The sequence below is a fragment of the Acanthamoeba castellanii genome (assembly GCF_000313135.1).
Source record: "Acanthamoeba castellanii str. Neff unplaced genomic scaffold scf7180000084770, whole genome shotgun sequence".
Classification (NCBI taxonomy): Eukaryota; Discosea; order Longamoebia; family Acanthamoebidae; genus Acanthamoeba; species Acanthamoeba castellanii.
The window spans coordinates 441,417-463,696 of record NW_004457532.1 but is presented as its reverse complement, the minus strand read 5'-3'; the positions used below and the strand labels follow the sequence as shown (position 1 = coordinate 463,696).

At 58.1% G+C, this 22,280-nt stretch overlaps 7 protein-coding genes and 1 pseudogene across 7 annotated transcripts; 4 read left to right on the top strand and 4 right to left on the bottom strand.

Moving 5' to 3' along the window:
* Positions 1-580: 580 nt before the first annotated feature.
* ACA1_265410 (uncharacterized protein) lies at positions 581-874 on the top strand (the record flags this gene model as incomplete). Its single annotated transcript, XM_004341373.1, has 1 exon — positions 581-874. The coding sequence occupies one exon, from the start codon at positions 581-583 to the stop codon at positions 872-874; it is 294 nt and encodes a 97-aa protein (XP_004341421.1).
* A 171-nt stretch (positions 875-1,045) lies between these two features.
* On the bottom strand, positions 1,046-5,081 carry ACA1_265400 (vacuolar sorting protein, putative; the record flags this gene model as incomplete). Its single annotated transcript, XM_004341372.1, has 17 exons — positions 1,046-1,246; positions 1,330-1,482; positions 1,560-1,711; positions 1,805-1,874; positions 1,955-2,248; positions 2,350-2,430; positions 2,518-2,656; positions 2,734-2,874; positions 2,988-3,136; positions 3,251-3,406; positions 3,517-3,648; positions 3,745-3,952; positions 4,051-4,236; positions 4,431-4,554; positions 4,660-4,756; positions 4,825-4,959; positions 5,031-5,081. The coding sequence occupies 17 exons, from the start codon at positions 5,079-5,081 to the stop codon at positions 1,046-1,048; spliced, it is 2,469 nt and encodes an 822-aa protein (XP_004341420.1).
* Positions 5,082-5,362: 281 nt separating this feature from the next.
* On the bottom strand, positions 5,363-6,651 carry ACA1_265390 (TolAlike protein; the record flags this gene model as incomplete). The annotated part of the gene is made up of 5 exons (XM_004341371.1): positions 5,363-5,767; positions 5,843-6,024; positions 6,105-6,225; positions 6,335-6,491; positions 6,563-6,651. 5 exons carry the CDS (start codon positions 6,649-6,651, stop codon positions 5,363-5,365), a joined length of 954 nt encoding a protein of 317 aa, XP_004341419.1.
* A 472-nt stretch (positions 6,652-7,123) lies between these two features.
* Positions 7,124-9,467, top strand: ACA1_265380 (Phosphatidylinositol glycan anchor biosynthesis, class S, putative; the record flags this gene model as incomplete). The annotated part of the gene is made up of 9 exons (XM_004341370.1): positions 7,124-7,544; positions 7,686-7,789; positions 7,873-7,975; positions 8,062-8,123; positions 8,205-8,319; positions 8,394-8,483; positions 8,556-8,629; positions 8,694-8,954; positions 9,036-9,467. The coding sequence occupies 9 exons, from the start codon at positions 7,124-7,126 to the stop codon at positions 9,465-9,467; spliced, it is 1,662 nt and encodes a 553-aa protein (XP_004341418.1).
* Positions 9,468-9,678: 211 nt separating this feature from the next.
* ACA1_265370 (zinc finger, C3HC4 type (RING finger) domain containing protein) lies at positions 9,679-10,452 on the top strand (the record flags this gene model as incomplete). Its single annotated transcript, XM_004341369.1, has 3 exons — positions 9,679-9,856; positions 9,924-10,078; positions 10,144-10,452. 3 exons carry the CDS (start codon positions 9,679-9,681, stop codon positions 10,450-10,452), a joined length of 642 nt encoding a protein of 213 aa, XP_004341417.1.
* Positions 10,453-10,937: 485 nt separating this feature from the next.
* ACA1_265360 (uncharacterized protein) lies at positions 10,938-12,137 on the top strand (the record flags this gene model as incomplete). Its single annotated transcript, XM_004341368.1, has 1 exon — positions 10,938-12,137. The coding sequence occupies one exon, from the start codon at positions 10,938-10,940 to the stop codon at positions 12,135-12,137; it is 1,200 nt and encodes a 399-aa protein (XP_004341416.1).
* Positions 12,138-12,442: 305 nt separating this feature from the next.
* On the bottom strand, positions 12,443-13,760 carry ACA1_265350 (annotated as a pseudogene).
* Positions 13,761-14,517: 757 nt separating this feature from the next.
* Positions 14,518-22,220, bottom strand: ACA1_265340 (protein kinase domain containing protein; the record flags this gene model as incomplete). The annotated part of the gene is made up of 24 exons (XM_004341367.1): positions 14,518-15,261; positions 15,347-15,588; positions 15,683-15,802; positions 15,880-15,981; positions 16,071-16,215; positions 16,308-16,769; positions 16,865-17,039; positions 17,121-17,287; positions 17,381-17,569; positions 17,687-17,813; positions 18,050-18,171; positions 18,263-18,418; positions 18,517-18,571; positions 18,686-19,191; positions 19,282-19,413; positions 19,508-19,617; positions 19,697-19,873; positions 19,952-20,713; positions 20,781-20,886; positions 20,966-21,016; positions 21,100-21,180; positions 21,325-21,528; positions 21,853-21,936; positions 22,092-22,220. The coding sequence occupies 24 exons, from the start codon at positions 22,218-22,220 to the stop codon at positions 14,518-14,520; spliced, it is 5,148 nt and encodes a 1,715-aa protein (XP_004341415.1).
* Positions 22,221-22,280: the final 60 nt, after the last annotated feature.

Here is a 22,280-nt window from a genome sequence, read left to right as displayed (position 1 = left end):
ATTACTCTCGTATTTATTTGTATTTTAAAATACAAATAAATAAAGTTGTTGAGAAATAAATAAGTAATTAAGTTTTTAAGATAAATGGCGGTGGGTACCTTTTGGCGTCGTGGATCGGTTTGGGCGAAGAAGGTACGCCATGCACTCGGGCCTTGGGCCTGGTCGCCCTCGTGGGTGGCGAACTGCGGGCTCACGTCAGCAACGTGCCGCCCTTCCCTTTGCTTCTTCTGTCCTCCGTGTACGTTTTGCCTCGGCTGACGACGCTGCTGGACCACCGCCGGCACAGCACCCGCCGCCCCTTTCTGACGTCTGCCTCCTCCCATTAGTGCTTCTTCGCTTTCGTCGTTCTTGCAAGTTACGTTCTAGCTCGTTGCCCTGGTTTAAGGTGGCCGGTTGATCGTGCAATAAAGGTGCACAATAAAATGCTGAGTTTCAGGCAATTTTCTTAGTGGCTTCTGCTGGTTGCACTCAGGCTGGAACGGTGCGAGGAACCCAGTCTGCTCGACCCAGATTGCAATCGGCCGACATCACTTCTGCACCACCGCAGGCGTACACATCAGAACAAGAAGCACAGCGAAGTATGCAGCGAGCAGTTGGCCTCCGAAGCCAGTTCCTCGTCGCGAAGAACTCGACCGCCGCCCTTCCGCTCTGGGCGCGGCGCTCGTTCGTGTCCGAGGCCCACATCCAGGCCGAGCTGGAGGCGGCGCGTCGGGTCAAGGCCCTCGAAGAGAAAAACGCCCGGGATCGGGCGACCATGCTGAGCACTACGCCCGCGCCCCCACAGGGCAAGCGAAGCGACGAGGCCCCGGGCCAGCCCGCCCGTTTGCCCTCCGCCGAAAACAACCACCAGCCCGCGCGACCCAGCGCCCAGTAAGTGCTGAGCACTGAGCACAACATCATCTTCACGCAACACAAAAGATGAAGGTGCGAGTTGTCGAATAAAAGATTAAAACTGCGCAGCATTGCGTTGGAGTGCAGATGTTGGTTTATGAGAACGAAAACTGGGCGAGTTGGGTGGTGATGGACTTGGCCGGGGCCGACAGGATTAGAGGTCGATGTCACCGTAGGCGAGGCCGTTGGCGTTCTTCTTCTTGAGCTTGATGTGGTTGAGGGTGTTGTTGTAGAAGGTGTTCACCTGCTCGGCCTTCTCCGCAGAGTTGCCGTCAGCGCCGGCCTCTCCGGCCTCCATGTTGCCCAGGTTGGTCTTGATCAGCGCAATGAGACCGGTCAGGTACTTCGGGGCCACCTGCACCACAGAGAGCGAGCCCACGGGTGAGTCCGCATGAAGACCAAAGCGGAGGCGAGGGGAGCGAAAGAGAGAAGACGCACCGCTTCGTTCTTGGCCTCGAAATAGTACAGATACTCGTTCAGGATCTCGACGAAGAGCTTCACGTTCATGGAGGAGTCCATGCAGGCATCGGCAATGCGCAGCGACTTTTGGAGGCACTCCAACACGCGCTTGCCCTCCTTGAAGCCCTCACCCTGCACACACGCATAATGTTATGAGTACACGGATGGTCGTGCGCGCGGGGTGTTGGGTGGTCTGGCATGACATCTACCTCAGCGTCGGGTTTCCAGAAGAGGTGGGAGCACATGTAGACAGCGCGACACTGGTCGTGCTTCTTCAACAGCTTGGCGGAGTGCACGGCGGTCTTGGTGGACAGGGTGTCGTAGTTCTCCTCCCCGAATACCCGCATCGTCTGCAGCGTGCCTGCACGTGGGGTGGGGTGGGGGATGCAACGGAGGACCATTGATCAGCAACCCACCGCCCACTGCGCGCGCAGAGGCCAGAGGCAGGCCGTACCGATGATTTCGGTCATGGCTCGGAACTGGGCCTTCGATTCGGCGACTTCGCTCTCGTAGATTTCGTAAACCTGGCATTGGGTGGAAAAAAGAACGATGAGCGAAGACGTCAAGTAAGCTTCACGTGTGGCGTGTGTGTCGTGTGGTTTACCTGTGTAAGGAACTCGTATGCGATGGTTTCGAATCCGGCCCGGGAGGCGGCTTCGGCGCACTGGAGATATAGGCGCATGGCCAGCTGCTTGTAGTCCGTCCGCGCGAGGGCCGTGACCGTCTCGTGAGCGAACTTGAACACGCGCTTGCCGACCTTGTTCCACTCGTCGTCGCTGCTGGCGTTGGCCTGGAGCACGGCGGCCAGGCGGAGGGACCGGAAGACGAGCGGGGGCAGGGTGAACCTGATCCTCTTCATGCCGCCCTGGCCGAAGACCTTGCGCGCCGTCGCGTAGATCTACGCGTTCCCACAAAACGACAAAACAAATACCAACACACATCGAAATGAGAATTGAACCGAACATGGAGACTTGTGCGAGTGTAGCGGCCAGCGCATACCAGGAAGAGCTTCTCGGCGTTTTCATTGTCGAAGAGGTGGATGAGAGAAGCCACCTTGTTCTGGTCCTCGTCGAAGTCCTCCTTTAAAAAACAAACACACACGTACCACCGTCAGCTTCAAAACAGAAACAAAAGTAAAGTAAAATAAAAGGAGGGGGTGGGACGAACCGGGTCGATCTCGGTCTGGTCCTCCTCGTCCTTGAGAAGAGGCTGAATGGCCAGGAAGAGCTTGGCCACGTCCTCGGCCTCCGGAATACGGGTCTCGTTGGCAATGACGTTGTTCAAGATCTCCAGCGCAATCTTACGTCTGCGACGCAAAAAAATAAATAATAAATAATAAACGTTGAGTCGAGAAACCAACGGGACGAATGGGAGGCTGGCTACCTGTTGGCGTAGCCGAGGTGAGGGATGATGGTGGTGTAGTTGTCCAGCTTGAGGAGGACGAGGACGTTGTTGTAGATGGAGAGCGGGATGTTGAGCAGGCTCTGGATGTGCTTCACGCACTCCTTGCCCGAGTAGTCAACGCTGGAGACGAAGAGGGGAGAGAGAGAGAGAGAGAAGTGTGAGAGAATGGAGAGGAGCGAGGAGAGAGGAGGTCGGCGTAATGCACAGGCTTGGGGGGTTGGCGGACAACGTACCCGTCCTCCTTGAGCTTGGCAAGCAACGTGGTGGTGTTGTTGAAGACCTGGTCGACGTACTCCAGCTTGTCGGGGTAGACCTTGAGCGACAGGTTGAGGAGCGAGACGTACAGGGCGAGCATGTCCTCGGCAGTCATCTTGGGACGTTGCTGCATGTTTTTATATAACAAGAAGAAGAAAACATGTCAAGTTGAGAGCGCGTCAGAGGCGCTGTGGGCCAGGCCATTCATAGTAGGTGGTAGCTCATAGGTCGCGATTAGTACCTCGATGATGTTGGTGATGGCGCTGGAGAAGATCTTGAAGACGTCGATCTCCCGGGGGAAGTTGGTGGGCTCCTGGGCGGCAAAATTGGCGAGCCTGTCCAGCATGCTCACCACGATGGACTTGACGTCCACGGTGGGCTGCAGCTTGGCGCATGTCTGTGTGGTCACAGGGAGAAGAAGACAGAAATGTATCAAATTTATACTACAATAATAATGATTCGAATAATAAGAATAATAAGAATAAGAAAACCGCTCGACGGACGTACATCGAGGAAGGGCTCGAGGGTCTGGAGGTGGAAGTGGTCGGGGAAGATCTGGATGAGGATCTCCATGAGGTACTGCTGCGCGATCTGGTCGCGGCAGTTGACCACCTGTTCGGTGATGCGGGGCAGGACCGCCTGACATAGTAGAAGAGGAAGAAGAAGGCACCGCGTGCCACTTTACACTTGAGCACCACTGCACCAGATGGCTCAAAAAAGGCGAGGTGCGCGCACCTCCTTGTAGATGGCCACGTCGACGCCATCGAGCTGAGAGAGGCGAGCGAGATTCTTTCCGACGAGCAGACGCAGCTCGCGCCTCTCCTGCTCCCTCCTCGCCTTGTCCCTCACGGGGCCCTGGTGCTGCATCCTCACCCACAGCTTGTTCATCTCGGTGAAGTTCTGAAGGATGAACGATATCGAATCGTTCACGTCGCCGCCAGCCCTACACGATACATGACAGAAGGAAAGGGGGGAAGGTGAGCCAATTGGCGACGACACAATGATGGTGACGATGTGGTGGTGCGATGATGATGATGATACCCTTCGTAGTCGGAGCCGACGTCGGGCAGCTTGTCCTTGGTCATCTCCGAGAGGTAGGTGCGGAGGAAGAGGCCGCGCGTGGGGTGCTGCACGCCGCGGCACATCTCCACGAGATCCCTGAGCACGTCCTTGGCGGGAGCCTCCTTGGTCCGGATGTAGATCGAACCCACCGTCACCAGCAGGTACCTGTCATGTGCACGCGAGTCAATGGGCAGCGAGGTCACCATCACTCACATGAGAGTCGCGCGCATGAGCAGCGTCGCGAAAGAGAAAGTTGAAAGATGTGAAGAAGAAGGGGAATAAGAAGAGGGAGAAGAAGAAGAAGAGAGCAGGCATGGCCTGAGAAGAGGAGGGGTGAGGGAGAAAGGGAGTGTGCGTACAGGCGAGGAAGAATATTGCCAGCGTATTGGACGATTTCGTAGAGCTCGCTCAGCTTCTTGCCGCTCTGCCTTTCCTCACTAAGGAAGGCCTCGAGGTGTCGCAGCTGATCGAAAGCTTGCATGTCTGTTGCAAAACCAAAATGGTGAATAAATGAATGGGTTGAAGAAACCGGCGCATTGGCAAATGCAGAGAAGAGGCCCTGCGGCAGCGTGAGGGGGGGGGACGTACACAGCTCGTAATAGTTCTTGGGGGAGAGCAGAGAGGTCCTGAGCTCACAAATCATGGTCGAGGCGTGCTTGAGCGCCTCCATGAGCTTCTTGTTATCCTGTTAATTGGGCGATAGGGTAAGAATCACTCGCAAAATTAATGAAAATTATCACTGTGGGGGCGCACCAAGCAGCGCTTCATGAAGAAGGCCTCGCGATTGAGGGTCGCCTTGGCCTCCTCGAGGACCTTCTTCTGCTCCTCCTCGCTGGGCAGAGTGTTGAGAGGAACCTTAGGCTGAGCCTTGCCACCCTTCTTCGACGCCTAGAAGGCAAACGGAAGAGGACGCATTCAGCATACAATCGCGCATTCATTGAGAGAAAATGGCATCGAACTGGGCAGCCGCCCTGTCCAACACGCCAGCAAAGGGAGGCGAAGATTACCATGGGTTGACAGAAGCGAATGAACGGCTTTAAATCTACTTCGCCAGATCGAGGAAAATGCACACGGCCCAAACAGCCAAGTCAAAAATGTGGTTTTGGTCGCCGGTAATTTCCCCCCGACACCGAGAGAAGCTTTCGTTCGCTTGTTCTCACTCCCAGTGCTCCATCTTCAAGGAGCAACCTGGAAGATCTCTCAAGCGAGATGATGGCAAGGCGATGCAGTGTACAGCGTTTACTATCGTCGATTAGAACTAGTTCCTCGACCAGGTGGTGCGTGGAGGCGCTTATTTCTCCCTGGGGTTGAAGCCGCCCTTGCTCTTGGGCAGGTAGGCCTTGGCCTCATGCAGCTCCCTCTCCATCCACCACACACCGCCGTGCGGGAGCGAGTTCTTGGCCTTCTCGAGGTAGGCCTCGGCCTCCTCCACCCGCTTGCTGGCCTCGGCAAAGGCGGCCTCGGCGGCCTCCTTGGCACGGGCGGCCTCCTGCGCGGCGGCCTCGGCGGCCACGGCGGCGCGCTCGGTCTTCTTGACGGCGGCCTCCTGGGTGATCTTGGCCTTGCGCAGCGGCAAGGGGTCCTCGGCCAGGTGCTGGGCGAGCTCGTTCTTGGCCTTGTTGCGCTGCACGACGCCGCCCTCCTCGCTCCTCTTCTTCAGGTCCTCAGTCTTGTGGTTGTAGGCGTCCTCCTGAGCCTGGGGTTTGACGCGATCGCACGGATTAGCGTGTGTGTGTCGCTCCATTTGAGGATTATTGTATCACGATCTTACCTTCAGCTCGGCGAGGGCGGCCTCGAGCTCGACCTTGGCGGCCTTGAGCTCCTCCTCCCTCTGCTTGGCTGAGTGGAGGGCGGCCGTGGCCTCCTCCTTCTTGCTCTCGGCCTCGCTGAACGCGGCGTTCACCTCGTCCAGCATCTTCTGGGCCTTGCGGATCTCCTCCTGGTCTCCCTGCACTGTGTCGGGTGCAACGCCAACGCGCGCGTGAGCGGGGCCGAAGTGAGCACTGACGAGGAGGTTACGACGGCGAGCGTACCAGCGTTCACAAGCTCGTGCCAGTCGACATTGTACTTGAAGGTGAGCATGTGCGTCAGAGGCACGCGCTTAAACTGGCCGGCGCTGATGGCACCGGTGTTCCTGAGCCGGTCCCTCATGGCCTGCAGCGGTGGCGTTTTGCCAAGGTCCCAACAAAGAACGAAAACGAAAGCGATGTGTCAAAGAACGAAGGATTGAGGAGGAAGAAATCCACGCGGGGGGGGGGCGAACCTGAACGGTCATGGACTCCTGGAAGTGCTCGAGGAAGCGATGGGCCTGGAACTCATCAAGATCGCTGCCCGCCGCCTTCTTGTCGGTGTCGAGCTCGATGCACTTGGCAACGAACTTCCAGAACTTCTCAGCGTCGTCCTTCGTAGTTCCCCAGAATCTGCCGCAGCCAAGAGATGAAAGGTAAGGACCACACCAATCTTGCGGAGTGCGGGGGTGGGGGTGGCGAACGCGTTGAGGAACCACACGGCCTGCTCCTTGTAGGTCTTCTTGCAGAGGCTCTCAAGCTTCTCCTTGTCGTTCGATCCCTGAAGAGACATCTTTATTTGTTGTACAGAATCTAGATTGTTTCGGATGGGAGTGACGAGCGTCTGGTCGGTGTGTGGCAGGTGGGTCGGACGCCCACCACAAGAGCAACCACCAATCAAGTAGAGCAACTAGATTGCTTTTGCAAACGTATTTGAAACGCTTTTGAAACGTTTCGGTGATTACTAATTAATTTGTAAAAAAACAACACAAATCGAGTGCCAACTGGAGGAAGAGATGAAGGGGGCGAGGAAGTGGGTGTGGTTGTGCTTCCTCGGGGCAATCCTGGCAGCGGTGCCCGTGTGGCGGCAAACGACCTCCACATATCGTGCCCAGCTGCCATGCAATGAAGGCCAAGCCTGGGCAAATGCCACAAAAGAGGTATTCATCCCCACAAAGATTTTGCAGCTGGCCTTCCAGATTCATCTCGACTCTTGACTCCATCTTGTGCGTGACCTAATTCTGCCTCCAACTTTTCGGCAGCACATGGATTGGGTGATCGAGCTCGACATCGTTGTGCTGTCACAAGATGGCGCCACGGCTGCCGCACAAGATTTTGCCACACAGGCCAAGACGCACCTCGAGGCCGGTCTCAGCGAGCGGGCACAGCAGGTGCGGCCAGCAGCTGGCAGTAGGCTCGAGCCCGAGTCCTCCTCTTCCGAGCCCGACCGACCCAGGAGCCAGCGCGAGAGCGACCCGCGCGTGTCCTACGTCTACCGCGTCACCGCCGCCGCCGCGCCCCTCTCTGCCGATGAGTGGCGCAGCATCGCACAGGCTGCCAACCTAAGAGTGGCGGACCGTGCGTTGATCAAGCACGTGCGACCCGAGAAGAGCGGGCGCTACACGCTGTTCGTGCTCCAGGGCGCGGATGTGCTCGCGGCGGGCCGCGAGCGAGAGTGGGTAGTGGGTGCGCACAGGCATGCCTGGTTCACCACCGCTACCTTCCCCGGTAGGACGCCGCCCCACACACACACGACACACACACGACACACATCATCCCCTTTCAGTTCACTCGTGTAGCCATCTCACCTTCTTTCTTCTCGTTCAGACCCTCGCGGAGTGGCGCAGAGCATCCAGAAGGCGGTGGAGACCTACCTCGTCACCCCGGTCGAAACGGAGGAGCAACAAACCGCGACCCACCAGTTCCACCAGGTACCCAAAACTACGTTGCACTCCTTACGTTCCGTGTGTCTACATGCGCTGTGTTCGGTCAGTGGTGACCACACTCTTTGCAGGTCAGTTTGCCGCCGGCGCCCGAGTATCGGCTCTCTTTCTCCCTCTTGAACGCCAACTCGGCGCAAGCGTTCTACTCGTGGGCCTTCGACAAGGCCGCGGAGGGTACGCACACAGACTTTGAATCGCCTGGTCTCGGTGGGCGCCGTGCCCCCCTCCTTGGGCTAAAGGACCCCCTCCTTTGTGTCCAGCTTACCTGCTGCCCTTCCTGAACGACGTCTCGCTGCTCGGCAACTTCTCGATCGACTCCCAGGTGCGTGCCCCACGTGTATGCTACAAGCCCGTTCGCTGCATTGTGGTCGCCTCACTTCTTTCCGCCCGGCCGTGTGCGTAGGTACTGCACTACGTGGCCCTCCCCAAGCAGCCGCTCTACGACGAGCAAGCCAAGGCGTACTACTTCACGCCGGCCATGCTGTCGTACTTCGTTCACCCGAACGATCTCAATTCAGGTGAAGAAGACAGCGCTCGCTCGCTCCGAACAGAACCGTCTGACTCACGTTTTTTGCTTCTCTACTCTTAACAGACTTCACCGTTACTTCGGAGGTCACGCTCAACTTCATGGTCTACATCCCCTCTCCCGACCAATCGCCTCTCTACATTCGCTACGACGATGGTAAGTTGGGTCCCGCCTTCTTTCTTTCCTTCGTAGCGAGCCATTAATGGCTCCTCTCGTCAACCCGTTTAGGTACGTACTCGGACACGAACGCCTTCTTGATCCTGCGCACGGGCGGCATCGTCATCTTCAACCCCGAAGAGAAGGTGCGCACTCGTGTGGGTTCAGCGCTGGGGCTCGGGTGACTGACACTGTGACGCCACGGCCCAGAACACCACGTCGCCTCTGCGCACCCTGGAACCTTCTGAGCTCTACGGACCCATGTCGGTCTTCGTCGAGCAGCTGCGCGAGCTGCTGGGCGTTCCGGCTGCACTCTTTCCCACCATCGACACGAAGAAGGGCACCGGCGCACCGGAGGTCAAGGAGGGCTGCGAGGACCTCGACGTTCAGTTCCTGCCCTCACCCTCGGGCGTGTCGAAGTGGGAGCTAGACGTGCTCCTGCGCCAGCGGACCTACGAGAACCTGGTGAAGGTGCGCACGCATCGGCTCCGCTGTTGAATTTGGTGGATCGATGTGCTGAGTGAACTGCCACCTTGCGCGCTCTTTGGCCAGGCCAAAACGAGCATCCTCACGCTCTGCCAGTTGGTGAAGAAGCAGACCCACATGGTGGTGCACGACCACATCAAGGACAAGCTCCTCTCCGCTTTGCACAAGCTGCAACTCGCGCTGGACCACTTGGAAGGAGACCGAGACGGGTCGGGGTTCGACTACGCCACGGCCCACCGTCACGCACTCGAGGGTCTCAAGGAAGCCGAGAGCGCCTTCTTCGACAAGGAGATGGTCTCGCTCCTCTACTACCCGCCCGAGCACGAGGCGGCGATCTACATTCCCCACTTCCTGCCCGTCTTCTATCCCATCGTCGTGGGCCTCCTGTTCGAGCTCAAGACCGCCATCTTCAAGCGAGTGCGCAAGTGGTGGCGACGACGACAAGCGCCCAGCCCAGCCCCAGTCACGGAAGCCAACGACGAGACCAGCGAGAAATGATTTTTTTATTGTTTTGATTTTCTGTCGACTTTCTTGGCCTGTCCGCCAATTGTGTGAAATCCCGAAAACACATCAACTACCAATCAAAAAAATTCGAGAGGAGATGACGCTGGCATTCCAGCGGTCGAGACAAACATTCGACACAGTCTCCGTAACGGCCACACAAGCACCTCAAGCACGAAGCATTCCAAAGTTGGCGGTTGAGAAGGAAATGGAGAGAAATACAGCTCACACGCTCGATCTCGATGGCGAAGCCACGAACACCACGACACAGACCACTTGCTCATGCTCGTGTTGTCTTATTGGGTGCGCGGGTCTGAGGACCAACGCAAAGATCGATGCTGATCGACAGGAGAAGATCTTGTCCGCCCAGTGCGCCATATGTTTGGGTATGATTAGATCCCTCTTCCCCATCCGCGCGCGGTCTTATTTGAGTACTCACGTAGTCGTTGACAGATGTGCTTTATGAACCGGTTACCATCACATGCGGGCATACCTTCTGCGCCAGCTGTTTGCTCAACGTAGCCGACAAAAGATGCCCCGCTTGTCGCGCATCCTTCGCCGAGTACCCGAAGATCAACATCTTCATCGGGAATTGGCTTCACAAAGAGGTACCTCCACTCGCCTCCAACAGTTGGTGTTCCATCATCTCACATCAATTGTGCATAATTTGCAGCTGTACGAGGAGGTGTCTCGCAAGCGAAACGAGTACCTTAGGGAGCTCTGTCGCGAGGTCGCCGAGAGCGCGGTAGCACCGCATGCTACATCAGATGAACCCATGTTCGACAACGAGAGGCTGCTGCGCGAGTGCAACAGAAGAGAGGAACAGCATCGACGGCGCATGCGGCAGGAGGTCCACGAGACACCAGCCCACGTGCATCACCCACCAACTGCCGCGATAGAAACACGCACGGAGCGCCTCCATCACGAGGAGCAGGCGCGACGAGAAATCGCATCCGCCTTCTCTATGGATCTCGTCTTCTAATCCAGGTGATCATCTGGATTAAAATCAAATAATAATTTAAAAAATAAATACAAATCCAAATAATTCAAAAATAATTTCGGTGTTGGGCAGAATTTGGTTGCGGGGGAGAGCTGGAAAAGTGGTTACCCGGAAACATGCCCCAATGTAACCCACCCCAGATTCGTTGAGCTCGATTCGTGCAGCCCTGGTTTGAAAGTGCTGCGAAGCTCGTGAAAGGAAGGGACAGAGCCGAATGGTAGCGCGCCAGGTGGGCAGATGAGGGTCGTGGTCTTGGCCCGATGAGTCCTCGGCTCCCAGCCACGCGGCCCTCTGCGCGCTCAGTGGTCGGTTGGTCGGCCACACCCCCTCAGTCCCCGGAAGGGGTGCGCCACGTAGGTGGCCACCGCCCCCGGTTATCTTTTTCTTCTTACCTTCGCTCGACACAGCACCAACTTGTACACCACCAACCCACACAGCACCCCACCTTACTACATCAATCAACAAAGATGGCCTCCCTTGCTGGTGTTTCCGACCGTGAGAAGCTCGACGCCCTGTGCCAGAAGACGCACAAGGAGCAGGCGGTGTGGTTCCTGAACGCGTTCTGGGAGACCTTCGCCCAGGCCGAGGCCGAGAACGTGTGGAAGGTCGTCCACAAGTGCTTCGAGCTCGACGCCGCGGGCAAGGAGGGCAGCCAGCTCGACGAGCTCCAGGCCCACCGACTCCTCGAGTACTGCCAGGACACGCACACCGTGGCTACTCTGAGGGAGAAGCTGAGGGCCTCGGGCGCCATCGAGGGAACCCCCAAGAAGGTCCCCCTGACGCACATCCTCGTCACCAAGCACGGCGTCGACTGGCACGCCCTCATCCACGCCCCCCAGGGCTCGAGGGAGGAGGTGGTCAAGGCCGAGCAGATGTTCTCCTCCGTCCAGGCCCTCTTCGCCTCCGCCGCCGCCAAGCAGGCCCAGTCGGTCGAGGCCCTCGCCGCCGCGTCTGCGGCCGAGGCCGAGGCCAAGTCCCGCGAGGATGCGTCGAAGGCCGCAGCCGCCGAGGCCGCCTCGCGGGAGGCCTCCGCCAAGGCCAGCGAGGCCGAGGCCCGCGCCAAGGAGGCCGAGGCCAAGGCCAAGGAGGATGACGTGCTCGCCGTCAAGGCCGAGCTCGAGGCCGCCCTGAACGACCTCAAGGCCCAGGAAGCCGCCCACAAGGCCAAGACCGACGAGCTCACCAGGCTCAGCGAGGAGGGCAACGTCGTGGCCAAGAACAAGGCCAAGGCCGAGCTGGCCCAGCACCTGGCCCAGGACCCCCTCGCCCTCCAGAAGGCCAAGATCACCCAGGAGGTGCTCGTCAAGAAGGCCGACAAGGCCGCCCAGGTCGCCAAGGGCGCCACCGACGAGGCCTCGCGCGCCAGGGCCTCGGCCGAGGCCTCTGCCAACAGCGCCTCGCAGTCCAGGGCCGCCGCCGACGCTGCCGCCAACCAGGCCGCCGAGGCCACCGCCGCCGCCCAGGCCGCCCGCGCCGACTCAGAGAAGGCCAAGGCCGCCGCCGAGGCCGCCGTGGAGGAGGCCAACAGGAAGATCGCTGAGGCCGACGCCTACCTCGATGAGGCCAGGAAGAGGCTGCCCCTCGGCGCCAACTGGTGGATGGACCGCGAGCTCACCGAGGCCAAGGCCTACCTGCCCAAGAGCAAGGGCGGCATCTCCAAGAACTAAGCTAGATCTGGATCTCTAAGGCTTACCCCCCTTCGCCCTTCGAATGTGGAGAAAGATTCGGCGGACGATCCACTCCCCTTTTGTACCTTCCTGTTTACTATCGCCGTTGAAGCTTATAAATAATACCACCTCACCACAATCTTCATCATCTCCTTCATGGTTGAAAATCATTTTTGTTTTGTTTTAAAAAGAGGGAAAAGATGAAAGTTCGACTAGCAGGAAAAAAGAAGTTGTTTGAAGAGATCCGGTGACGACCTACAACGTTTACGAACACATCGCCGTCTTCTTCACCAAGGGGCTCCACCTCACGCGAGCGTCTCCTCCTTGGCCTGGAAGGTCGCGGGCTCGGGGTAGAACGTGGGCTCGTTTTCCTCGAGCAGCAGCTCCTCCTGTACGCGTACAGAAGAGAGCCGTGCGAGTGAGCAACAAGAAGCGCTCGATAACGACTGTTGGGCCGGTGGGTGGAGGTGGTTGATGATATATTAGAGTGCGCACCAGATGCTGCATGGCTTCGAGGCTGAGCACGAGGAGGTCGTGGTTGAGGATGTCGAAGACGTTGCAGCCGCCCACGGGCAGCACCTTCACCGACGGGAGGTTGTTCGACGCTTTCCGGAAGGAGTCGTCGACGCTCTTCCCGTCGATCACCAGGGCCTTGCTCCAATCCTGATGAGCGCGTTGTTGTGTTAACACAACAACACCATGATGAAGGCGATGAGCATCGCGACCATGCCTTGGGGGTAGGCTGGGCGTTGTGTGTACGCACCTTGCCCTCGACCACCCGGGCGAGGTTCTTCGTCTTGGCCTCGTCGACGTGGGTGCTTCGCACGATCTTGAGCTTGCCCTGGGCAAACTTGAGCGAGAGGGCGGTCTTGAGGCCCAGCTTGCGGACCTTCCTCAGAAGCGGAAAGTAGTAGTTGCGCGGCTTCTTCGCGTGCGCGTGACCACCTGATCATGGCGCGCCAAAGGCATTCTGAATCAGTAAACGACGCGCCACGCGTATTGCGTGTGTGTTGTGTGCGTGTCGTGTGTCGTGTGTAGTGTTGCGTGTGTTGCGTCGCGCGCACCTCCCACCCAAAGCGGCGAGCGGATGCTGCCCTGCCTAGACCGACCGGAGCCCTTCTGCGGGCGCGGCTTGCGGCCACCACCGCGCACCTCGGCCTTCGTCTTGGACTTGTGCGTGCCCTGCCTCCTCTTGGCCAACTGCCACACCACCACCCTGTTGGTGGGAAGAGATGTTGTTGTGAAAACATGCATCGAGAGAGAGAGGAGACAACAAATCGTGGATGCGATCTCGATTTATGTAAAGGGCAATGAAGAGCGTACCTGTGCAAAATGTCCCGGCGGATGGGAACCATGAAAATGTTGGGATTGAGGGTCACCGAGCCGAGCGGACCTTGCTGCTCCTCGTTCAAAAAGGACTCCACCGGGAGCTCGAGGGTGGGTGCCCAGCGCTGCGTACCATCGATGAGGCCAGTTGCTCCTGCAAAGAACAATCAAATCGCCCAATTAAATTTCTTCTTCTGCCTCGGTTCACAGATGCGAGGGCCAGGGTTGTACGTTGAACGACGGCCGTAGCCTCCGCTTCATCTTCAGCAGCATCAAGCTCAGCGTCTTCCTCTTCATCCTCTTCGTCGCTCGCCGCGGCCTTGTTGTGTTCTTTCTGCTCTTCCTTCACGCCTCCAAAGATGGAAGAGGAGGGGACCGAGGAGTGTACACCCATCTGAGCCAAAATGGGCGACATGCGCGGATAGCGCATCGAAATGAGGGGCGTGCGGCTGGCGATGAACCGGAGATGGCCGGCGGTGGAGGAGGGAGAGGGCACTCCAAGGGAGAGGGCAGCAGAAGAAATCAAGCGCTGGTTTGACCTGGGCGCCCGAGCGCAATGCCTGCCTGCCGCCTTCATTCCAGGACCAATCTATCAAGTTACCGATCAATGCGGTGGGAAAAAAACAATCTAAAAAGAAACACTCTGCTCTGATGACGTCAGCTTAGGAAAATAGAAGATTACTTGAATTTATATTTGTACTTTATTCACAAATAAATTAATAAATAAATAAAGAACACAACCTTGCCTCCTCCACTCCACTCGTCGCCCGCAGGCGTGTCCTCTCGTCCCGTTGTTGTTGTTTACATTGTTGTGTGCCTTCGATCGTTTCTCGCTCGTAACGATTCTCCTCTTCTCGTGCTCTCCGTGCGTCGCGATCGGCTCCTCGCGATATTCATCGATGTACGTGCTCGAGCCTTCGTTGTTTGCCTCTTGACCGTTCGCGACGTATTAGTCCTCGTTGTTTCTCCTGTGGCTTGTTCCCGGTTCCTCTTCTTCTTCTTCTTCTTGTTGTCGTTATCGCAGTTGTCGCTATCCGCATTCACCGTGCGCTGTTCACTGCTTGTCATTTCCCCTTTCGCGCGTCGGCACGATCTCGAAGCTGTCCATGATGCTCGAGAGCGAGGTCGCGCGCTCCAATCGCTTTCGTCTTTCGGTCGGATCCGCGGCACCGCCGCTGGTGGTCATCGTGCTCGTGTCGCTCCCATCGTCGCTGTCCGACAGAGTCGCCGACGACGTGGAGGATCGTAGCGAGTTCGATCGGCTCCGGTGGTTGCTATGCTCGGTGTAGAGCTTGATGCCCGGGAAGGGGCCGTGAACGATGGCGCCCAACTCGTCGACCGCCACGCCCTGGCCCTCGGGCAGCGCTTCATTGTAGAACGGAACACCGGGGAAGGGCGCAGCGAGCTGCTCGCCGCCGTCGCCGTTCTTGCTGGCCCAGAAGGCGGCGATGCTGAAGCCGTCGGCGTTCTCCCGGCAGGCAGGTTCGAGCGACTGTCGCCGAATGAAGGGCCGCGTCGCCCTTCGACTGCCGCGTCGCGACCTGGGCGTAACATCTCCTCCGCCGCCGTCGTCCGACGTTTGGCCGGCCTCGGCTTCGTTGTCGCTACCCTCCCATTCGCGGTTGGCGCTCACCAGAGCCGCCGCTGCGGCCGCCGCCACAGCTTCCATGGGGTCCTCGGGCTCATCCTGCTCCTCGGGCTCCGTTTCGCTCGCGGTCGTCGAGAGCTCGGCTACCGGGCGGACGATCTCCGGGCCGTCATCCTCGTTGAAGCTGTTCTCCGACAGGGAAAGGTCGCGCTGCACATGGGAAACAAAGTCGAGAGGGCCATGGGTCAGTACAACCTCCATGCGCAGCGTTGTGCGAGGAAACGAACAAACGCACCGTGTCCTCTGAGTCGCCACTCTCGGTGAGGCTGGAGATGGACCGCGTGGCCTCGTCCAGGCCTCGCTCGAGCAGGAACGGGATGTTGGTGAACGAAAATCGGCCGAAGGAGTTCATGGCCTTGATCTGATCGTTCATCGGGATGGCCGACGGAGAGACCGAGCTGTGCTGGCCATCCGACTTCACCGATCCGCCCTGGAAGGAGCCCATCGAACCCGAGTTGCCGTACAGATCCGTTCGGTCTGTCGTTACAATAGCAAGGAGGAGCCAGCAGCGCGTCAGCAAATAAATAAATATATGCAGATTGCGCTACGGTCGGTGGTGAGTGGTAGGTACCCCAGAAGTAGCCCGTGTCGTATTGGTCGGTGGGGCGCGGCATGAAGATGCCCGGCTTCTCCAGCAGCGTCTTCCAGTTGACACCGGCGAAGAACGGATGGTTCTTAATCTCATCCACGGCTGCACACCGGGAAACAACACAGTAAGGCACCAATCGCGCGCGGGGAGGTCGAAGAGAGGCGAGAGGGATGGCATACACTTGGTGCCGATGCGTTGGTTCGGGTCTTCGCAGAGTAGCCGCTTGAGCAGATCTCGGGCTTCGGGAGAGATCTCGGGCGGAAGCTCGACCCAGGGAACATCTGCGAACATTGAGCGGATCAGAGTCCATCCCCAAAGCGTCGGTGCGGTTGAAGCGAGGAAGCGAGGCTGCGAGGGGGGGGACGCGTACTGCCGCTGAGAATGTTCTGGAAGATGTCCTCCGGCGTTTCGTCATTGAACGGCGGACAGCCGGTCAAGAACTCGAACATGATGACGCCCAGCGCCCACCAATCGAGCGGCGCGGCGTGTCCTGTACCCAGCAAAGCCTCCGGCGCCTGCGACGACACACAACCAGCGTGAGCGCAAGAAGAATAGACAAAGAAGATCACACGACGTAGAAAGAGGCGAGGGATGGATGAGTGTGCACCAGGTAGTCGGGAGTGCCCACCACACGGCGCGAGGACCGAGTGTTGCGTCGCGACGAGCGGCTTAGGCTGCGGTCGGAGACGGGCGACGGCGTCGGGTTGGGCGGGGGGTTGGACGGGACGGCCGTCGTGTGAGGAATCATGACAAAGTCCTTCGTGCTGCGCAGCAAGTTTTCGTCTTCGTCCTCGTCTTCGGTCTTCATCGCCGTGGACGTGGAGTCGTCGAGCAGGCCCAGGTTGCTCAGCCCAAAGTCGGTGAGCTTCACATGGCCATCGTTGCCGATCAGCATGTTGTCCGGCTTGAGGTCACGATGGATGATATCGCGCGCGTGGAGATACTCCAGAGCCAGCACCGTCTCGGCGATATACTGCCGCGTCATGTTCTCGTCGAAGTACTGCAGGTTCTGCAGCAGCGACGCCAGATCACCACCGTTCAAGTATTCCATCACCAGATACAGATATTTCTGTAACACGCACACAACACACACACACGACAACGCAACGCACAGGATGAGTACACACGCGGGGAGGGGAGAGATTGAGTGTTAGGAGTGAGTACCTCGGACTGGAAGGCGTAGTAGAGCTTGACAACGAACGAGTTGTTGTTGCCCGCCATGATGTCCCTCTCGGCCATGACGTGTTCCACCATGTTCTTGCGCACCATGTCGTCCTTCTTGAGCATCTTGATGGCGTAGACGTCTCCAGTCTTCCGCTTCCTCGCCAGATACACCTTACTGCGGACGCCCCAACAACGAAATGCCGAGCGTGAGCAACCACAATGCCACCATCACGGGCACGCGCTGAGAGGGGCTTACCCGAAGGCACCGCGAGAGATCATTTTGATCTTTTCAAAGTCTTCAATCGTGGTGCGGCTGGTGCCTCCGATGCTGCCGGAGCGCTGTCGCCTGTTCATGGGCGCGTGGGCGCGATCGGCCTCCGTTTCGTGGTCTGGCTCTCGCGGCGTCGGCATCGGGGACGCCACCTGAATCACAAGCACGACGACGATGATGAGCACAGCGTCGAACGGGTTCGCTTCAACTGGTCATGGTGTCGCTGGGCTTGGGGCGGGGTGTACCTCGTCATCTTTGACACCGCGGTGTCCGTTTTTGCCGCCGAAGATGGAGAGGATGCGCAGGAGGCCGGTCTTGTTCTTCTCGGGATCGAACTTGGACTTGATACTTGCGGGCATGTGGCTGCCGGGCGACTCGGTCAGCGATGGCGGAGGCGTCTTGGGCGGCGGAGGACACGCGGAAAGCTCATCGAGCTGTGTGCGTCGCAGACGATGAACAGAGGCACGATGCGTAAGAGAGCGAAGAATTGCGAGAGCGGAGAGAAGAAAGAAGTGGGGGTGGAGTGAACGTGAAGAAGGGCGTCCTCGCACCATTTTGACCATTCGCTTTCCAAAGGTGACCTGCTTGACGTCCCCCTTGGTGAGGCCCTCGAGCTCCTGCAGCAGACCCGAAATGTGCGAGTCGAGCGTCCCCTCCTCGAATCGATCGACAGAACGCCTGCACGGGGGGGGGAGGGAGGAGGTGAGCACCACCAGCTTCTCAATTGTGGGGAAAAACGAGGGTGAGGGTACTTGGCGAGAGCGATGATCGCGGCCAGGGAATCGCGGGGAGGCCTTGGGCTGTCGGAAGGCCTAGCAATGGGTGAGTGGGAGGGGGGAGGATGAATGCGAGGCAAGGGGGGTGAGCCCACGAGTTTGGGCGAGAAGCATGCGCTCCGGGAGGCAAGGGTGTACTCGCTCATTTCGGTCAGGTCGGACATGATCTGCGACAGGAGCTGGATCTTGGTGTCGGGAGTACATCGGTCCCGCTCGCACTTTTGGAAGATGAGCTGGCAGTAGGTATTGTGCTCCGTCAACTAGGAAGTGGAAGTGGAAGTGGAAAATGGGGACCTGTCAGCTGAAGAAAGATGTGCTGCAGTGTCGTGCGAAAATGAAGAAGCAACGCACCAGATCTGCCTGAATCTCCTCTTCGCACAATCGGCACACGACGTAGGTCCTCTTCTTTCGTCGGGAGCCAGAGAGAGGAGTGCCAGAGTTGCTGGAGGGGTTGGATCCGAGCGAGGGGGACACGGGCGCGGATCGGGCCGAGTGATTGTCGCCCGACTGCACCATAGAACAACACAAGAGGCGTGAGGCCGGAGGACACGCGCGCGTGGAGCAACGCACAAACGCGCGTACACGGGCACACACGAGTGCCGTACCAGGTTTTGCAAGACTTCGCCCAAATGCGGCGAGGAGTGGATCTGGTGGAGGTTGCTTGTATGCAACAAGGGAACTGCGACAGCGCGAAACAGTGCAGTGTCAGCATTTGCCTTGGCTACGCGACGCTCTTCCAACGAAGGAAACCGCATATGGAAGAACAACGCGTACCCTGGTGGATTCGAGTTGCTTCGCGTGTGAGCGAGAGCGGACGAAGCCCGATGGAGAGCCTTGTCCTCCTTGAGCTCCTTCAGCGCAAGCGAGGGCACCACATGGCTGGCTGGACTCTCCGTCTTCACGGGACGGACGAGCACAGCGTTGGCTGAGTTGGATAGCTTCTTGTGAGCCTCCTCCTCCGCGGCCAGCGCCATGGTGCGCGACTTCTTGGGCTGCGGGTCGTCGGGGGGCGACGGCGTGGGCGAGAGGGACGACGTCGGCGAGAGCGCGGGCGACGTCGCCTTTGGCGAGAGCCGCTCGCGGGGCGACACCCGCGGAGAGGAGCGACCCTCGATGGAGAGCTTGGAGGGCTCCCTCTCCTTTTTGCTCGGCCCCACAGGCGCCACAACGGGCTCGGCCTGGGGTTCCTTGGGCTCGGGCTCGGGCTCGGGGTCGAGTTCCTTGTCCATGGGGACAGATTCGCCCGGGCTCGGCTCCTCGTCCTCCTCCATCACCAAGTTCTGCGACGAACGAGTGCGCGAATGAGAAACCACGACGACCTCAAAGCATGAAAGGAAAGGCGGAAGGCCGGCGGAGCAGTGGGTCGGTACCTCGTGCGATCCCGTGGTGATGGTGCCCACCTCTACCACGAGCGAGAGCGAGCCCCCCACGGCACCGGCCAGCAGTGTGCACATGGACATGAGTGCGGCTTGACAGAAGGGCTTGTCCTTACTGTCCACATTCTGTTCACCACACAAACACGTAGACATTGTGACATAAATGAGCTATCTCTTCCATGACATAAATGCACGAGTGATGCGGGAAGTCGAGGCGTACTCTGGGCACGGAGAACTCTGAGGACACGCTCAGCGTGCGAGAGTGGTGTCCGACCATACGCGAGCATGGGGAGAACAGGAAGAGTAGTCGCTGGGCCAACTTCTTGCTCTCTGTACGTGCCACGCACGGGTGAGCGAACATAAATGTCAAAGAGTTCGAGCGGCACGGCGAGAAGAGAGGAACGTGTACCTCCGTAGGACGAGTGGATGATCGATTGAATGTCCTCGATGACGTACATACACTTGCCACCCTCCTTGAGCTCATCAAGGGTCATGGCGAGGATGCGTTCAGCGATCTCCATCACACGGTCCAAGTTCTCCTTGACAGTTCTGTGCTTGTCCGTTTCGTATTCTTTGCTGCGAATGCCTGCGATGCAACGTTGGTGAGCGTCATGGACCAACACCACATTGCCAGCAATGAGGAAAGCCTGGTGCCGGCGTATACCTCGAAGCAGCTGCACGATCTCCTCGTCGACTTGCTTCTTGGTGGCCTCCAATCGCGCCTCAAAATTGAAGGTGGAGAGCGTGAGCGAGCGCGCCCGTTCGATGTCGTGCACTCGCTCCACTCGTCGGGTACCGTCGCGCTGACGCGCCAGCTCCTTCTCCTGTTTGGCCGCTCGCTTGCGCTCCTTCTGTTCCTTCTTCTCCCGCTCGCGCTCCTCCTCGCGTCGTCGTCTCTCGAGCGCGATGGGTGACGTGTTGGCCGGCGCCGAGGCGGCCACGCTCCTCTCCCGATCGAGTTCCGTCACGTGATTGTCACTATCATCCTCATAAGCGAATATGTCGTCCATCGCGTGCGCCCTCTTCGTGCGCACGTTGACCGCTTCCGAGTCACGGGCGAGACTCCGCGGCGAGGCGGGTGCTCGCACGCTGATACTTCGTTTCTTGGAGAAGGGGCTCTCCAACCCCCGATCCATGAAGTTCTTGAGGTCGCTGCTGTTCTTTCGAATGTGGTAGCTCTTTTTTCGTATGCGGCTGCGTTGGTGGGAGAGTTGTGGCCGAGGCAAGGTAGTTAGCCAGTGGCACACTGAGCTGATTTTCGAGGAAATGAACTGAAAAAACGAAAACAAAAAAAAACGCGAGTAGTACTTTTCGATGGACGAGAGCGAGGAATTGAGGCTCGACTGCTGGGCAGCGTCAACGAGAGCACGCAACCACGACTGGTAGTCTTCCCGCGACTCGGCATAAAGATAAAACGTTGGCAAGCCTGCGTGAACGAAGTGAACACGGCCACGTGAGACCTATGCCGGACCGGTCTGTGCGGGGGAACGCACCCTTGAAGGCGTCTGGTCGAATCTCCATGCAATAATTGATCTCTCGCTCGGGTGCCTCCCGCACCACGCTGCCTCGCAGAGGAACAATCCCGACGGGTTCGTTTGACTGCACAACAAACGGGGTGTGAGCATCACAGGCGTGCACAGATGCGACAGCGAAGAACCGCGCAGCGCTTGTGTCGTACCTCTTTCTCTCGCATGTAGTAGAGCAGATTATCGCACAGAACGAACCAGCGCTGGAGTGGCGGTGAATCACGGAATCACGGCGGTGAGCGAAATCAAATCGTGGAGGAGCCGTAGACCGAGGGACTGACTGTACCTTGCGCCAGCTTCGCACCACATGCCCCTCCTTCCATAGGAATCCGGCCTTATCTGGATTCGAGAAAGAGAACTGGCCAGGCTGTTGTGTTGCGCGCGTCCAAAAGAAGGAGATGCTCTGATTAGTCGGACTAAAAAGGAAAGGAAACGCAATCCATCAAGCACGTGGCCTACCAACACCCTGGGCCGATATCACACAAAAAAGCATAAGGGTGTGTGGAGGTACGTTGATTCCCGGATCGAGCCAGCGCTTGAGGATCTTGCTTCGCGCGATGGCGTCCACCTTGAGCACCTCGGTGAGGTACTTGTCCAGCAGGCCCTTGCGCTCAGAGATGACCTTGGGGTTGGTGGATGAGTTGCGGAAGAAGTTGTGGTGCTTGCCCGGCAGGCTGGGCAACTTGTCTCTTTCGCTGGGGAACTTCTCTCGCAGCTGTGGCGCCCACACACGCAAGGTGAACAGGACACACACGCGTCAGCAAACCAGGCACAACGCCAACAACGTAAAACAAATTAAATACATATATATTTATGTAAACAATGGTGTGTTGGGTGTTGGACTCAACACAGTTGCGTGTGCCAATAGGAGCACAGCCACAACGCGCGAGATATCGGGGCATCACCATCATCACACCAACGCCACGTTGCTGTTCTGTGGGTTGGTGGACAACTAAATGCACAACTAATGTATAAATAAATGATTGCTAATTTGGAGCCAAAGGAGAAGGAACAACAAACGGAAGTTGATGATGGGTACCTTGGCATCAAGCTCATAAAATTGATTGTAGCGCCTGAACACCTTCCATTGCTTGCGTCCATCTCGCACGGCGATCAAGTAGGCCTGTCGTTGATCGTTCCCATGCACAGCGTTAGCAGATTGCCAACATCACCGAGAATAACATCAATTAACATCAATTGGGATTTCCTTAATCCCAATAAAAACCTTGCAGAGGGGATGCCAAGAGTGCCACGGGAGAAGTTGACGATGATACGTACAGCAAACGGTGTGAAGGATGAATCGAGTCTGATCTCATAGCCGGTGACGACCAGCTGCAGCTTCTTCGGCTGCGATGAGGAGACCACCTGCTGTAGCATCGGCTTGCTCGGTGGCGATTTGCTTTCCATTCTGTTGTGCTTGGCCTCCTTCCTTTTAGGACTTGATCAAGCCTCAATCTCTGGGCGACC